We start from the raw sequence: 17,005 nt of genomic DNA, 5'->3' as shown, positions 1-17,005 counted from the left end.
CATCTTCAAGTTCTCCTCCCATGGCTGCAATTTTATGTGGTTATACAATGAAAACTTGTAACAGGTGCAGCAGTGTAATAATGTATAGAATATAGCTGCACAGGCCAATTTGTAGATTATTGCTGTAACATGAGAGGTTCATGTGTCATACTGCTAATGGCCCAGTGCAGACATAAAAATCTTAGTTCAATAAATGATGGTTTTATTGGGCCAGGAACAAACTGTCCATTCAGAGTGGCTGGGAAAACCCAGTCAGATGGGTGTCAAACAAACAAACAAACAAACAAACAGGTTTTCTGTCCAGTAAGTGGTATATACATTTTGCTAAATAAATAGAGTATAGTTTCTCATTATGTCTGAACCAGGGAACCTAAGGTTACTGACTTCCAAACAAGTCAGGTTAGCAAGCCAACTTTTTACCATGGCTTAGTAACTTGGCTTGTTTGGAAGTCAGTAAGCAGAGGTTTCCAGTTTGGATTAACCAAAATCTTCCCTTCTTGTTTCTTAGCTCACATGCAGGAGCACAAAGCTTGTTCATATCTCATCTTAATACACTGAGAGGTGATTGTTCAAATGCAGTCTGCTTGTTCAGACCTCAGAATACAGTCAAGGATTTTTTAAAAATGTGAACTGCCTTATATTCAAGTGCTCAGTAGCGCTGTTCATAGGCAGCACATGTTTACAGTGATTCATCTTGAAGCATCACTGATAATTAGGCAATCTGACTTCCTGAAAATATTCCTAACAAGTGATCCTTTGTTACAGTTGCTCAGGAATCTAACACACTTAAAGCAAGACCAAGATCCAGGTAAGCAAAAGCAAGAACAAAGAATAATTCATTTCTTTCTGTGTGCACCTGTTCTTGCCTGCTGCCTTCTACAGGTTCGCAGTCTATGCATCCAGGTGTGAAAATAACTTGATGATTTCCCCTCCCCCCTTGCAAAGGAAAAAAGACTATCATTATATAAAAAATGGAGGCTTCCTTGCTATGAATCATAAACCAGTTAGCAATTCTTGGCAGGGTAAAAGTAAGAACTACAAGTGATAGCTAGTGCATTTGTATGCTTAATCTCATAATATGTATAAACTATTCGCATATGATGGGAGAGTGAACTAAAATTGAAGAGATGGATTTTTTAATCGTGCAGAGCAAAATAATGGAAATTCCTGTTAGAAAACGTTCAGGAAATCCATCTGAATCCCTTGGCAGTGAAAAAGACAGCTACAGGTAGGGGAATTTATCTAGATGAAGTGAAATGGTTTGAATTGAGCAAAGTAGATGTAAATAAAGGGTAAAGGCTCACAATGATGCCTAAATCTAACTCAGATTTAAAGGTAAAGGGACCCCTGACCATTAGGTGCAGTTGTGACCGACTCTGGGTCACAACTCTCATCTCGCTTTATTGGCCGAGGGAGCCGGCGTACAGCTTCCAGGTCATGTGGCCAAAACTCAGATTTAGGCATGCCTAAAACAGAAGTTTAAGCATGTGTAACTCTGCAGTGTTTAAGAACCCTCATGAAAATTCATAATGATCTTAGTGTTTTGTTTCCATTTTTAATGAAACGGTCACAAACATCAACTATATTCTAGTCAGCACTGAAAACAGTTATTGGCTTAGATCCAAAGACCTATGTGTAGAGTTCTGCACATCCCCAAGACTTCCCTGTGCCTCATTTGCAACCACTCAGTTGCTAGGAAAGTTGCCCAAGGTGCATGTGGATGAGAGATCGTTGTTGTGCTCAGGTTCTGCTTGCAGTGGTTGGCCACTGTGAGGACCTTTTGCTGGAGTAGATAGAACTTTGGCCTAATCCAACAGGCTGTTACATTCTTAACTGAATGGAGGATACTTGCGTGTGAGTAGAGGTAGTGTAGAAACCTTTGATACTTGCAGAGCTTCAGTGTAGCCTATCAGGCTTGTGCAGAGCTTATCAGAGGCCTGGGACAAGAGTCTTGTTGGAATAAAGTTATAATTTTATTGCCCTTTTAAAATGTGCTTTGGGGGTTATTTTGATTATGTATTTTGTGTTTATATATTGTGATTTTATCTTGTGAACCGCCCTGAGACCTGTGTGTAGGGCGGTATACAAATTTAATAAATAATAAACTCAAACAAAACCCCCAGCCTGTCCCTAATTTTTTTGCTTTGGCCTCCAAGGCCCAGGGCAAGGGTACCCAGTTGCTCCCCTACCCCCTTGCATGGGCCTGTTGTACAAAGGTAAGAGTCACAACAGTTGCTCCTCACTTTTTGCGTCTGGCCCAGCCTAGGATTAAGGCCCCAGAAGTTTGTTCATGAGGGAATGTGGCCCTTAGGTTAAAAACAAAAAAGTCTAGCTCTGCAGCATTCCATGCCTTGGTCTCGCAATGTAATATATACAACTAAGGAGTTTTCAAAAACTACCCATCTCTAAAAGCCACAGTATTTAGAATGTCAGTTATACGTAAGACTCCCTACTATAAAGAATTGCACACACTATATGTGTTGTGTACACCTGCCTGTACCATATTCAAAAGCCTTCAGTATGTAATCCCTGGAATGACCTGTTTCCGATGTTTTATGTACACATTTCCATCCATATATAGGTTTACCATATATTATCCTTAAATAAAGTGCATTTAAGTGTGATTGCTGCCGATAATAGCTAAAGGCGAGGAGCCAAGTCATCAGATAACTATGAGGCAGTTTATCCTAGTTCTACCCAAAGAACATCCTGGCACAGTACTATGACTTATGTGTGTTTGACGGAGGTGTTACAATCCTCATATGGTAGAGAAGTTTCACATGGTAGGTAATTACATCCTTTCCACTAACACCACAATAATGCTTAATACGAATCAGAATTCTGTCTGTATGAAACACACAGTTCACATTAAATATTATTGTGGAGTGGACTCAAGCTGGCTCCACCATGTGGCTGTAAAGCACCGTCCCTAAACATAAAGTCAGGGGGTATGTCATATTTAATGAATACATTCTTCCAGTGTTTGCTTTTTACAACCTTTGCAGTAGGCATAAAAACCCCAGTAGCTTTCCCCTTTTAATCTTGTCTTTTTTACCCAAGATCTTATTCAAGCACATCTATAGAAGATGCGATGAAAAAGGGGGGAGAACCACCAACTCCTCCACCAAGGCCACAGAAATCACATTCCAGAGCATCCTCCTTAGATCTCAATAGGATGTTCCAGCAAAACACACAAGGTAAAGTTTCGCAACCCTTTATATACGGCCTCTGCTGGTTAATGGTTGTTAATACTGCAATAGGCTTTAAAGGCAACTGTAGTAGTTACATGCCAAACAATTTCCCAGTTATTTGCACAGGCACTTACAGCTGCTTCACGTATGCACCTTCATTTCTTGATGTTGCAACATCACATGACAATTTGAATATTCAATGGGTCGGCACAGATAGAACTTCCTTTTCACTCACTGTCAGTGCGAGTTGAAAGTGCCTCTCAGTTGAGTTGCTGGACTTACTCTTCTTCCGGGAGTCATGAGGAAATGTGTCCTGCCCAGTCGTGTCCCAGGGGATCTTCCAAACAACCAAGGCTGTTGTGGGCATAGACAGCAGCAACAGGCAGCCCAAAGTCCAATTCCAGGCAATCAGAGGTTCCAACAAGGGCTCAGGCAAGAGGCAAGTCGAGGGGCATTCCAAGGTGCAGGTAAGCCAAGGCCAAGGATCAGATACAAGACCCAGTGCTAGTAGCAAGATGTAGTTCCAGTAGCAGATCAGCAGAGAATCCTTCTCATAAGGAGGAGTCCTAAGTCACAGCTTACGAGGAGTCTTCTTCTGCACTCAAGCATTCTACTTGACTGTGCGGGTCTTGGTCTGCCTCTTGAGGTGCCATCATTCCCAGGATTTCAGGGATGGTTCTGTCTCTGCTTCAGAAGCTGAGCTTCCTTTCTGGGGGGTGGTATGCCTGCCAGTCTCACCCAAAGGCCCCCCTTTTTCTTCCTTGACTGTTGTTGTGAGCCATTCCTGAGCTTCTGTGGGCTCTAAATCACCCTAAGGCAGATTCTTCTCAGGTGAGGAGTCATCTGTCAGGGATGGATATATAAAAGTTTATAAAAGTTATAAACTGCTTGATTGTAAAAACCCTCAAAGCAGTTTACAAAAAATGGGAAATGAAGCCATGTACTTGCATTGGTGAACCAGTCTTTAGCCCTTCATGTTTACTGGTTGAACAGTGCATTCCTGCATATAACCTTGCTCTGAAATGTCCAGTGCTTCCAGAGAACTTCTAGTAAACAGACAAGTTTGTCAAATTTCCTCCTCCTGGATTATATGCAGCATGCTAGCCAAATATTATGGTCTTACTGGTGTTTGATACACCCTAGGTTTTTGCATATATTTATCAGATAATTGATAGGCTGCAATACTATATATGACAGTTGTGCAATGCCAGATATGGCTTAAGAAAACGCAACTGCATGTTAGCACAGTTTAAAGCTCATGAGTAAGAGGGACTCTTCCTTTGGTTCAAAACTAATAGGATAGTTTTATGTTAAAAATAAAGCAAATTCTGTAGCTTATGGACCAAGTTTAATATATTACTACTTAGCTATTTGCATATTCCTCTTGGAAAACAGCACATGGCAGCTGCTTGGGTTTTTTAAATTAAACATTTTTTCAAATGACTGTCAAACTTCAGGTGAAGCCAAAGCTGCCACTTTAGATGCCTGGCAAAACTGTCATCATTTATGTCTTTAAGCTTGCTCTCACCTCAGCAGTGCCATCATTTTGCAAAGTTGGTGGTGACTTTGGCTAGGAAAAAAATCTGTGCCTCCATCGTATGGAGATTTTGTCCATTTGTAATCATCTGAAAAACCAATCATACAATTTTTGTTTCGGAGGGGTTCTTTTTCATTGTTTGCTTACTATCCATTGATGGAGATTTATTTATTAATTTATTAAATGTATGTCTCTTCTTATACATACATACAAATATTGCCTAAGGGATAACTCAGCCAGTAGAGCATGAGACTCTCAGGGTTGTGGGTTTGAGCCCCATGTTGGGTGAACAATTCCTTCATTTCAGGGGGTTGGACTAAATGATCCAAAAGGTTTGGTGTGTGTATTTATATGTTTGCATATATAATTTTATAGATGCATACACATCCAACTATCTTTGGTAATAGTGGAGACCGCAGCACTGTGATATGTTTTCATTATGATGCAGTGACCCAAAAAAGCATCTCTCAACAATTCATCATGCTGCCTTCTGTGTCTCTGCTTTGCATACTGAACATTTCTGGTTCCAGGACTTCTTCCACCTGGCCAGCTTTGTACTGCTCCTTCTGCTACAGACTGTGCAAATGGCTGCTTAATTCCTTAACAGAAGAGCTGGTGTGTGCCAGCAATTTGCCTCATGCTGCATTTCCTATGCTGTGTTCCTTTTAATCATGCTGTGTTTAATAGTCTGATCAGTACATTAAATTAAGAAAGGTGGCAACTCAGACTAGTCTTTCAAGTTTTATATGGCTGGATAAAAACCAACAAAGCCCACCCACAGAACACTTAAGGTATTGCTTAAATTTAAGATACTGGTACAATCTTCTGCCAGCTATGCATGCTTAGTATAATTTAAGTCTTCATCAAACTGTGATGAAGCCACATAAATTAAATGGGTTGTGTAAAATATAAGCAGAATCAGAGCATTTAGATCCTATACACATTGCCATGTAGTCTTCTGTCATATAGCTCTGCATTTAGGGTTGTATTATTCAGAAAACCCACAAATGCATGTGAAATAGGAACTGAGTAGGCATCTGGGGTTTCTCCTTAGCCTTCTGTAATTACAGGGAAAAGTCATACAAAGGTTCCACCTGTAAATCATGAATTCCTATTCATGTTAAATGCACTATTCTATTCAAGTTGCTTTATGACAGCAGGCTGTGGATGAAAGGGCACCTTTCCCCCTGAAGAACTTGTACAAGTCCTGAGTAAATGAGTAGAGCCGTACACTCCTGCTTCAGAATCTGGAGCTAGGTAATTAATTTTTAACACAGTCACAAACTATGTATTTGGAGCTGGATGCTTGAAGAAAATAGTAAAGCAGAGCTTTAAACAGTAGAATACTTACTTATAGACTGGCATTGATGAAAGAGAAGCAAAATATTTTGCCTTACCAGTTTTTTCCCAATCAGAAGGGGTAATTCAAAATTGAAAGGGTACCTCAGTGATAATCTTGGCATACTGGAATTTTAACAAAGATTGTGTCCTTTCAAATTGACCTGATTTAAACAAGTATTAAGGAGTTTGTAATTTCACGTACTAGAAGTGTAGATTAAATAATAAACACGAGAATCCAAGGTCGTTGCAGGAAGTTTCCATGCAGATATTGGGTTTTAATATTCATCTAATAGCCCCTTTCCTAGCAGAGCCCCTGAAGGAGTGACACATTGAATGCTTCTTGGTCCATGGAGGAATATGCTCAAATGTGAGCCACCATTGAAAACAAGACAGGGAAATGCAAGCTTTTTTTAAAAAAAAATACTAATAATTACCATATTTTTCTGTGTATAAGACTAGGTCTTTCCCCTTTAAAAAAGTCAAAAATTAGGGAGCGTCTTATACATCTCCTCCCATTTTCTTAATCTGAGTCCCCCAAAATAGGGGCGTCTTATACATGGGGGATATCTTATAGACGGAAAGATACGGTATGTATTTTACATATCTTAGTACATCAATTATACAATTGCCATCGTTAATCTTACATTCCACACACTTGACTTCCACACACATCCCTCTGTGGGGTCTTATTTAGTCCCTGTTAAGCTGCATCTCCTTAATTGCCACCCATCTTCTGCTTATTTTTAACTGCTGCTCATATATCTAATCCCACTTGGAAGTTTATCTGATTGTTATATTTCTTTAAATATTCCCAAAAGTATTCCCACGCTTCTTTTATATTGGACTCATCCTGATTTATTATCTTTTCAGTCAACATTGCTAGCTCTGCGTATCCTATTAGCTTGTTCTTCCAATCTATTTTTGTCCTTCCACTTTGGGGCATAAATTATTCTCACTGCTGTTATTACATAAAGGAAAAGACTAAGTACTTTCTTGGGTATTTCCCCCTCTACTATACTCAATAAGAACATCTCTGGTTTCTTGGGAAACGAGCCCCTTAACATCTTTTTTAATTCTGAGTATATCATCTCCCAATACTCTTTGGCTTTCTTACAATGTCTCCCCGTACATTTCTGAGCACAATTCAAAATGTTGGTGCTGACCTTTAAAGCCCTAAACAGTCGCGGCCCCCATCATTCAGCCCGGACATTGAGGTCCAGCGCCGAGGGCCTTCTGGCGGTTCCCTCACTGCGAGAAGCGAAGTTACAGGGAAGCAGGCAGAGGGCCTTCTCGGTAGTGACACTCGCCCTGTGGAACGCCCTCCCAGCAGATGTTGAGAAATAAACAACTATCTGACTTTTAGAAGAACATCTGAAGGCAGCCCTGTTTAGGGAAGTTTTAAATGACTGATGTTTTAATGTATTTTTAATCTTTTGTTGGGTATAAATAATAAATTATTATTACTATTATTATTATTATTATTATTATTATTATTATTATTATATTTGAACAATGGTAGCTCCAGCAGTTATGCTGGCATTTTCTTAGGGCATTCTAAGGTCACACAGTATCCCAGTCTCACAGTATCCTCTCCCCAGCTTGGAGTGGTAAGGGAAGCCTCTTATCAGTGCCCCCTGTACCTCCCTGCTGCCAGGGGAAGAAGCCAAGAGATGGAGATTCCTTGGGTCTCTGGCTCTCTCTTTCCTTCTCCAGCAAGCCAGCCTTTATCCTCTCAGGGCTATTGAAGCCCATGAGCTCCAAGAGCTCTTCATTAGGCCTTGGTGATAACAGCGGCTCCCTGTCATGGGCTGTACTACTGAGTTGCCCTGTAGAGTTGCATTGGGAACTTATTAAAGGGGAAGTCATGTCCCTTTAAGGGAATCCCCTGGAGATCTTCACAGCCCCCAATGCAAAAAATAATAATTTTAAAAAACAGACTCAATTTCTGGGTTGTTGTTGAATATCTATTTTCCACAATCTTGATATGAAGGCCATGGGGTTTAGATTATATTGGCAGGATGTGCTGTGATGTGCTCTCTTCTCTCTGTGTGTAGTGCTGAACTGAATTGTTTCTAAGTGTGTGCATTTATGTAAGATCAAAGGAAGATCTTAACTTGTTTATAGAAATTATGAATCAGTACTTTCTAGCACCAGCTGCAGGTGTGTTGCGCCATTGCTCTTTCCATTTTTGACCCTTCTCCCCCTCCTGTTCTTTATATAAAGCACTTTGGACTTAAGATGATTATATACTGCACTGTGGAATTTTTATTGCTAACTACACTTAGACTACAGAGCCCTAAAGTTACATAAAAATGTAGCAAGCATTTCCAGAAATTTAGCATGCTTCAAGATGTCCACCTACTTCCATGGCACTTCTCATAGAAACAGAAATGTCTGTTATGCTTATTACATCTTTTTTGTGGAACTTAAGCCGCTGGATTACATACCCGTCTTTGATATCCACATGGAAGTGGCCCCAAGTGAGCATAAATAAGCAAGAGTTCTAATACAGTAAAGGTAAAGGTACCCCTGCCCGTACGGGCCAGTCTTGACAGACTCTAGGGTTGCGCGCCCATCTCGCTTAAGAGGCCGGGGGCCAGCGCTGTCCGCAGACACTTCCGGATCACGTGGCCAGCGTGACAAGCTGCATCTGGCAAGCCAGCGCAGCACACGGAACGCCGTTTACCTTCCCGCTAGTAAGCGGTCCCTATTTATCTACTTGCACCCGAGGGTGCTTTCAAACTGCTAGGTTGGCAGGCGCTGGGACCGAGCAACAGGAGCGCACCCCGCCGCGGGGATTCGAACCGCCGACCTTTCGATTGGCAAGTCCTAGGCGCTGAGGCTTTTACCCACAGCGCCACCTGCGTCCCTTCCTCTAATACAGTAGTTTCTCCATAAAACAAAATGTACAATCTGCATTGTTTGGGATGTATTTTCATTTGCATAAAAATTGAAAGCCATAGCCTCTGTTCTGAATATTTTTAGAGTTTGACTTTCATATTTTATTCAGTTGAGAATGAGTTCAGTTCCTAAATGCATGCACACATGCCATTACTGTCTCTAACAAGCAGAACCCAACAGTGACAAATCTAGCATGCCACTATACTTGCTTGTCTACTGCATATATATTATAATATATAGAAATACATTCACATGCATGTGCATATTTGCTTTCTTTCTCTCTGACTCATACACACACACACACACACACACACTGCTGTCCTGCTTCGGAAGAGATTTTTGCTGATGCTCTGTTCTAAGAACTCTGGATTGTGCCTGGGAATAGTGCTCACATAAGCATACTACTTTCAAACAGGTCAGAGATATTCTGAAACAGCAGGATTTTATGAATATTTCATGAATAGCTTAAGTTAGAATTTTAGGATTAAAAAAAAGCAGGAAACTGGGTCAAACATGCCTGGTCTGAGCATTTTGCTTGCCTAGAATGCTGAATGCCCAGATACAGCATATTTTCCTAAGCTGAACAAGATGTAGCACATATATATATATATATATATATATATATATATATATATATATCCTGTTGTGAGAGAAACAACTTAATGTTCTGAAATGAACTGCATTCTGTACCTTTGGCGGTGCTGAAAAGATACGGCACATGAAACCCTTGCTTGGAAGAAGCCCCAGTTTATTAATTCCTTTTAATACAATTTGCTATTTCTCCTTGGGGATTTACCTGACCCCACAGATGGCAGTGTTAAGGGTCAGGACATGAACACACAATAAATATTTGCAGTGGCTTTACAGCAAGTTTAATAAAAGGACAGCAAATAAAGATTTTTTGTAATCCTGTTGTGGTCAAAAATGGAGTTTTCAGAAGAAATTGAATTCAAGATATAAAGAAAAACTATGGATTATTGGCAACACATAGTTCAAAGTAACTAGTTTCTCATTTAGGTGCTGCTAAATGCATTTCAGAGCACCTTCACTGAAAGAATGCAGGACTGATTATGAAACCTGTTTTTAGATTGCAACATGATGGATTCATTTGTGATGTTGCTTCACTTTCAGTCTATATATGCACACTAGGAAGATCTGGGGAACTTCCTGACCTATATACATTTTATGAACACAGACTTAACACACACTCGTGATTACTCCCATCAGTCCCAGCAACTGTGGGATAATGGCCAGGGATGATGGGAGTTGTAGTTCAGCAACATCTGGAGGACCAAATGTTCCTCTACACATGGGCTTTGTGAATTCCAGCACAGGAATGTCTGTTTTGCAACAAATAATCTTGTGTCACCTAAAGACTAACCCATATCATTATTACTTACATTTCCATGGACTCAAGTCTACTCTGGAAACTCTGTGTAAGAGATATCTGATGTGTGATACATCCTTTGACTTTTTGTCTAGCTGTAAGGATAACATGATATGACTGCAATATATACCCAGGTTGCATATGCTGTAGCCTCCAACTTTTCCAGGACTAGAACCCAGTTTTATTATTTTAATCAAATATTCTGCCACTCCACTCTTTATGCAACCTAGAAGAATTTGGGGATTGGCTAATTCAAGATTGGCAGGGTTTCTATGTTGCTGTTTAAAGAGTTACCTTTCACCTCCAGCTATGTGCACAATATATGCTGGATTTTTTTTCTTAGCACACCCATTTCTTCCCAATCACCAGCCAAATACAGGTATAACCCACAACTATATGTATACCCAATACAATTTTGTTTCTGTGATAAAGTAAGAGGAGACCATAGTGATGCTGCTTCCCCTACTGAGCTCTTCTGACATTCTCCACAGCTCTGATCATTGTGCCCTGTTATGTGATTGGTGGCTGCACGTTTTTTAAGTGCTTTATATATGTCCTTAAATTGTTCTTTATTTTTATTTGTTGTTTTATCACTTTTGTGTTTGCCACCCTGGGCTCCTTTGGGAGAAAGGGTGGGATACAAATTTAATAAACAAATAATTTTCCCAGTTGACAAATTAAATACAAAGGTGCTACAAAGAGAAGGCTGATCACGCCTGTTTTCCCATGGTGTCTGTAATGAATATCTGATGCATATAAGACCCTTTTTCATACATTACATACATGAAGAAGGTTCACATGATGATTAGGGTCACACACTTCTGTCCTGGCAACATGCACCTGGGCTAGGCCTGTGCAGATATCTGGCAGATATCCTCTGGAGAGGAGTCCCTGTGGAGGGGCTGCTGTCCTGTACCCTGCATTATTATTTATTGTATTTATCCTCCACTTTCTGCAGAAAATATCTCAAAGCAACTGACAATTGTAAAATATGCACAATACAAAATGAAAGGCAGCATCAAAAGATAAAACAAGTATTAATAAAAGTACTAATCTGTGGAATCCTCAGCATGCATGAGGAGGAACACACACACAACCTTTTGAAAGAAATAAACATCACCACCGACATCAGGCTGGCCTTGAAATTTAAAAGGCTTTCCTTAGTGGCTGTCAGTTCCACCTGCGTGTAGAGAAGGGTGGGAATAAGGTTTTCCAGCAGAGAAGGGTGGTGATGTGTAAGAAAATGGTTTTATCGCTGGGGAATTGGTATCAGGAGTAATTGGATAATAGTGTGAAGAATTATCGGAAAGGCTTTCCTATAGAGGAAAGATTAAAATGTGAAAACAGTCATTCCCAAATATGTACAACCCTTGCAACCCGGGGGGGGGGGGGGGAGGAACTATTTAGTAGGGGTCTAAGGATGCACTTTAAGGGATACAAGAAACACAGAAGTGAAATTCAGGGGCAAATCTACTTTCTTGCATAGCCATCAGTTTAATTTAAAAATCTTATACAAGAAACCCTGAATTAGGGCAGTCACATTTGATACTTTCATTGGGATAAGTAAGCAAGTTATTTACTATTAAGAAGCTATCCATCCAATTGCTAATTGCATGGTTATGTCGGTCTCTCAAGCTGGAAATGCTACAAAAATGCCTCTTTTCATATGAAAAGCAATCCAAACTTTGTAGCACAAAGTTGCAAATGTTGAAATCTAAACCTCACTGACCATTCCCTAAGAATCAGTGACTGAGTTTATTTTAACTGGAGACGTCTAAGGTTGCCTCGTAGTGCACTTGGAAAATTCTAAGTTGTACCTAGGTTGATGTTCTGCAGAAACAAGTTAAATGTTTTATGTACAGTGGTACCTCTAGTTACAAATTGAATTCGTTCTGGAGGTATGTTCTTAACCTGAAACTGTTCTTAACTAGAGGTGTGCTTTCGCTAATGGGGCCTCTTGCTGCTGCTGCGCTGGCAGCACACAATTTCCATTCTCATCCTGGGGCAAAGTTCTCAACTCAAGGTAACTCTTACAAGTTAGAGGAGTTTGTAACCTGAAGCGTTTGTAACCTGAGGCATTTGTAACTGGAGGTGCCACTGTACTTAAAACTGGCCGATGTGATACCCTTGAGCTTGAACAAGTATTGAGTTTGCCTGGCAGTTCATCTGCACCTTCATGATACACCTTTAGGTGCCACGTGAAAATCTTCCTCTTCAACCAGGCCTTTTTGGTTGACTAACATCTTACATACTTTTAATTGTGTTTGTGGGAGGAGGAGGGGGTTATTGGCTTGTTTTGTTTTTATTATGCATTTTGTGTTTTTATCTTGTATTTTTATGCTGTGAACTGCCTTGAGATCTACAGACAGAGGGTGGTATATGAAATGAATGAATGATGCCATTCTGAAGTCTCTTTCAGAACTGAGTAACCTTTTGTGTTTGTTGTTTCAACATTTAAAATTCTAGCATTTGCTGTTGCAACATTTAAATTCTAGTGTTTGTTGTTTCAACATTTAAAATTCTAGTATTAAGGTAATGTCATGGGAATGCTAAACAGAAAAATGATTCCTATATATACATTAATTGAAGCCTGTGTGCAGGCTTTTCATAGGTATCAAGCTGTGAGAAAAGGATGTTGGACTGGATGGGCATTTGGCCTGATCCAGCTGGACTGTTCTTTTCCGTAATGTTAAGCAGAGAACACATTTCTCGCCATAACCTTTGGTTTGAACATTCATATGATTTTTCACTCCAAAAACATGAGTGGCCTTAAACACACATGTGGAAAAGTGAGATATAAATATTTTAGATAAATTAAAATAAAAACTGGCTAAATGGGGAAGGGAAAATATCATTAACATAATACATGTTTTTTCTTACATTTGATGACTGCAGTTTGACTTTTTTTCATCCTACAGATGTGTTTGTGGGTTGTATGGTTAACGTTACCTGAATTCTAATAGCTCACTACCTTGGTGTTTGGGTTTCAGCATGTCACCAGACATTAACAGACTTCAATATTCCCATTTATTCCCTTTCTTTGTTTGTTACACATACCCTTGGCCAGCATTCACTATTTTCCTATAAATCTTAAAATGCATAAGTCTCTATTATTCCCATATGCTTTATAAATATTCCTGCCCAAATAAGTTTAAAAATGAGAACATGGTTAAGATTTGGTATACTTAAAAAAATGCATGTGCAATAAGATACATAGCTTAGGATACATTTATCTATGTAGCATTCTCGTGGTGTGACTTTAGTGCTAGAATTTTAAATGTCCAAATAACAAACACAAAAGAGGTTGCTAAGTATCTTTTCAAATTGTGTTTGCTAAAAAGGATCAGCAGTTATAAGGGGTTGCTAGAAGGTTAACTATCAAGAGATTCTTCAGTCGTGCTTCATGTGTACGTATAATCTATGTGTCATTATAATTGCTTCACAAAGCCTCGTCTTCTCTGCAGTTCTGGCCTCTAAAGGTTTATGGATTTAACTGAAGCCAGATTGGGAAGTATAATAGATGGTCCCATCATGGGTGTTAGCATCTCAGATTTCTGGCTCAGAGTAGAAGACTGAATTATATTATGTTACCATAAAGCCCTAAACTGACTTGTTTGGTCTCTTCCCTCTTCAGCTTCTGCCAAAAATATTTAAAAGCTACAACTAGCTCATCCAAGTGCCAGAACATCTAATTCCATGCACAGATGTTTTCTGTACAACTCCACTTTTTCACATCATCACATTTTATTTTGAATGCTCTCTAATGTCCATGTTAGAATATTGCTTCACTTTTTAAAGGCAAGAGTGTTTGTGACAAAGAACAGAAAACTCAAGGGGAGTTTAACTCTCATGTACCGAGCTCTGTATTTTTCACTGAAATTTGTTAATTGCATCGGCATTGACGGTATTTGTCATGTTTATTCTGAATAGAGATGTCTCTGTGAGGTCATAGAAGATAGTGGTGATAGGTTCACTTGAAGTGTGTTTTCTTAAATTGATCTGAGTTTTTAGAAAATCAAATAGTGCTAATAGATTTGTTTAGTTCTAGCTTGCGTTCATTCATTTGTTTATCTCCTTCTGTTTTGTGTTTTTGTTTCTGCAGTTCGGGCGGGTTGGCTACCACCGCCACCACCTGCTCTACCTCCTCGGCCTTTTGTAACACAGGTACGTATAAAATTTCAGCATGAGAATATTGGGCTTAGTGTTGTCTTTAAAAGGAGCAGTGGCCATTGGCAGAGTCTCCAGAAAGGCAAAGAGCAATGTTTCCTGGCACAGGTCTCAATTTGGGCCTTGGGACCATTTCCCCCAAACCATCCCGCCTGCTGCACACTGACATCATACATGATGCCAGGTGTGAGGCAGGTAGAGACACAGCTGCCAGTGAATAACCAGGAGCCTTAAAGTACATCCCCAATTATGCATGAGAGGCTTGCAGTCAGTGTCAGAGCTAGCTTGTTGGGAAGCAGGGCATAGGAAACGACAGTGGGCTTTGAGTCACCACCCAAGTAGGTGGCAACTCGGTACCTGCTTTCTTCAGGAATCAGCTGTGCAGCCAAAGAATTCAGTCATACAGCCTGTTCCTCCAGAAAGCAGGCTTGGAGTTATCCCCTGTCAAATGATAGATGGTAATATCAAGCCTGTTGGATCACCTGCACAACCAAGTAGTAGCTCAGCTGATCCCTGCAGAAAGCAGACATGGCATCACAGCAGGCTTCAGAGTAGCTTCTTGGCTTACTTGACCCGGATTTTGTTTTGTAGTGTGTATGGAGTTTGGGATTTAGATCAACTCAGTGATAAACTTGTGCAGGTTCTTTTGAATGTGATATAATGTAGTACAAGTTGTTCACTTTGCGGAGTAGATTTTTGATCTGCAAGTTCTAGTTCTCTAGTTTTATCATTTTAGCTCCATTTTCTGCCTTAAAACTGCATTCAGAATTCCATCACTCACAAGTGAGGTGACCATGATGCTTAAGGATATGTTGTATTTTTGCCTGTTTTTATAAGTTGTGGCAAATTGGATTCATTCTAGTGTTTTACTTTTTTTATTGTGTCATAAACCACCCTGGGATCATATGATGTGGAGTTGGCTAGATTTTCTCTAATTAATTAATATTATTCTGGACATTCTTGCCACCTAATATATCACAACTAAAAGTTTGTCCTGTGCTGCAGGTTTCTCATCCTGGCACAAATGCTGAAACAAATGCTCAACTCAAATCAAGCTACATAGACTTCAGGCTTCAAGAACAGGTACACCTTTAAATTGTAAGCGTAGAATTGATTTGGGTACGAATTGGGCTAACAACGGTAAGATTCCTCCTTTAAAAAAATATAAGCACTGTTGCCTGTTAAACACTTATTCCCTATACACTTGCAGTTTGGGAGAGATTAACATTCTGTATCAAATAATGCAATCTTTTTTTACAAAAAAAATTACAAACATAATCCTGGTATTTTGGCTGTGGTTAAGCACCATTCCTTTCTCTCACCTTATATGTCTTGCAATAAAAACCTGCCTTAAAGTGGTCAAAATATTATACATACTAGTTGGAGATTGTAATTTAACTTTGCTGTTGCTCAAGTAGAGCAACTGGAGTTGTTAGAAGCATATGGGTTACATTACTTAATGGGGCCCTTGGCTGAAAAGAACATACATAACTAGAAGTGAAAGAGATTTGTTTTCAGAGGAGTGGGGTGATGGAAAAGATTCAAAGAGAAGCAGAATCTTGGCATTATGTAATTTTATGTGATTGGGGTATGTGTATGTGTGTAACTAGTTTTCTAGACCAGTGCAAAATAAATAAATATTTTCCTTCCAATCACTTGGTTACAAAGAATTACCACACTCTTTTTATATGAATGCAGTAGTTGAGCAGCATTTTCTTTCAAAGACTCCAAATTTAGATTAGGTGGCTGAGAGAAATGTGGGTTATGCTAGAGATTTGGGACACCATCCTGTGTGGCAGCTTTCCTGCTATCAAAGGGTTCTGTTGGCATCCTCCATGCCCACATGCTTCTTGGGCAGCCGATTGCTCACACAAATAGAACAGTTGAATGAGCAATTATTTGCACATATCAGGGCCAATCTGTAATGGATGAATCAGCTGCTACCAATTTTACAAGCGTCCTTATTTGCATTTTATTAATGCGTTAACTCATGCAACCATATAGGCATGATATTTGAGATCTTTAATCTGATGCTTGTTGCACAGCATGGGGGCCATTGCGCTGTACCTCTCTTCAGTTCGATTACTTGTGGGGAAATACCAAGAACCACTGAGTCCCAATTTGGGTTCAGATAAGTTGGTTTGTTTATGTATATAGATATAATGTTCATAATGGTGGTCAATATGTAAAATGGTTTTGTAGCTTGAAGTGCCAAGTATAAATGTTACAGAATGGCAAGATGGTTAATTATTGCAAGATTATGCACAGGCTACCCAAATTCACCTTCATGCACCAACAGCTTATATAACAAGCACTTTTAGGAGTTGTTTGTTTTTGTTTTCCAATGTATTTCTTATCAATAAAAGATTGGTCTGGCATGAGCATATTTTTATTCTGAAAGTGTGGCCCAGAGAAAAAAGTTTGAGAACCACTGCTCTGTAGAGAAACCTGGAGAACATTACACTGGTTTCGCTCTTTGAG

At 39.6% G+C, this 17,005-nt stretch overlaps 1 protein-coding gene across 1 annotated transcript in view; it reads left to right on the top strand.

Annotated features, from left to right (window-relative positions):
- REPS2 (RALBP1 associated Eps domain containing 2) overlaps nucleotides 1-17,005 on the top strand; it is a 75,993-nt gene that overhangs the window by 40,628 nt on the left and 18,360 nt on the right. Inside the window, exons 13-16 of the mRNA XM_079972682.1 lie at nucleotides 766-808; nucleotides 3,061-3,197; nucleotides 14,460-14,521; nucleotides 15,530-15,607. Coding sequence (XP_079828808.1) covers nucleotides 766-808; nucleotides 3,061-3,197; nucleotides 14,460-14,521; nucleotides 15,530-15,607 — 320 coding nt within the window. The remainder of the gene's footprint in view (nucleotides 1-765; nucleotides 809-3,060; nucleotides 3,198-14,459; nucleotides 14,522-15,529; nucleotides 15,608-17,005) is intronic.

The sequence above is a fragment of the Podarcis cretensis genome (genome assembly GCF_951804945.1).
Source record: "Podarcis cretensis genome assembly, chromosome: 4".
In the NCBI taxonomy this organism is placed as follows: Eukaryota; Metazoa; Chordata; class Lepidosauria; order Squamata; family Lacertidae; genus Podarcis; species Podarcis cretensis.
Note: the sequence above shows the minus strand (reverse complement) of the source record. Positions and strands in the feature narration are given on the sequence as shown.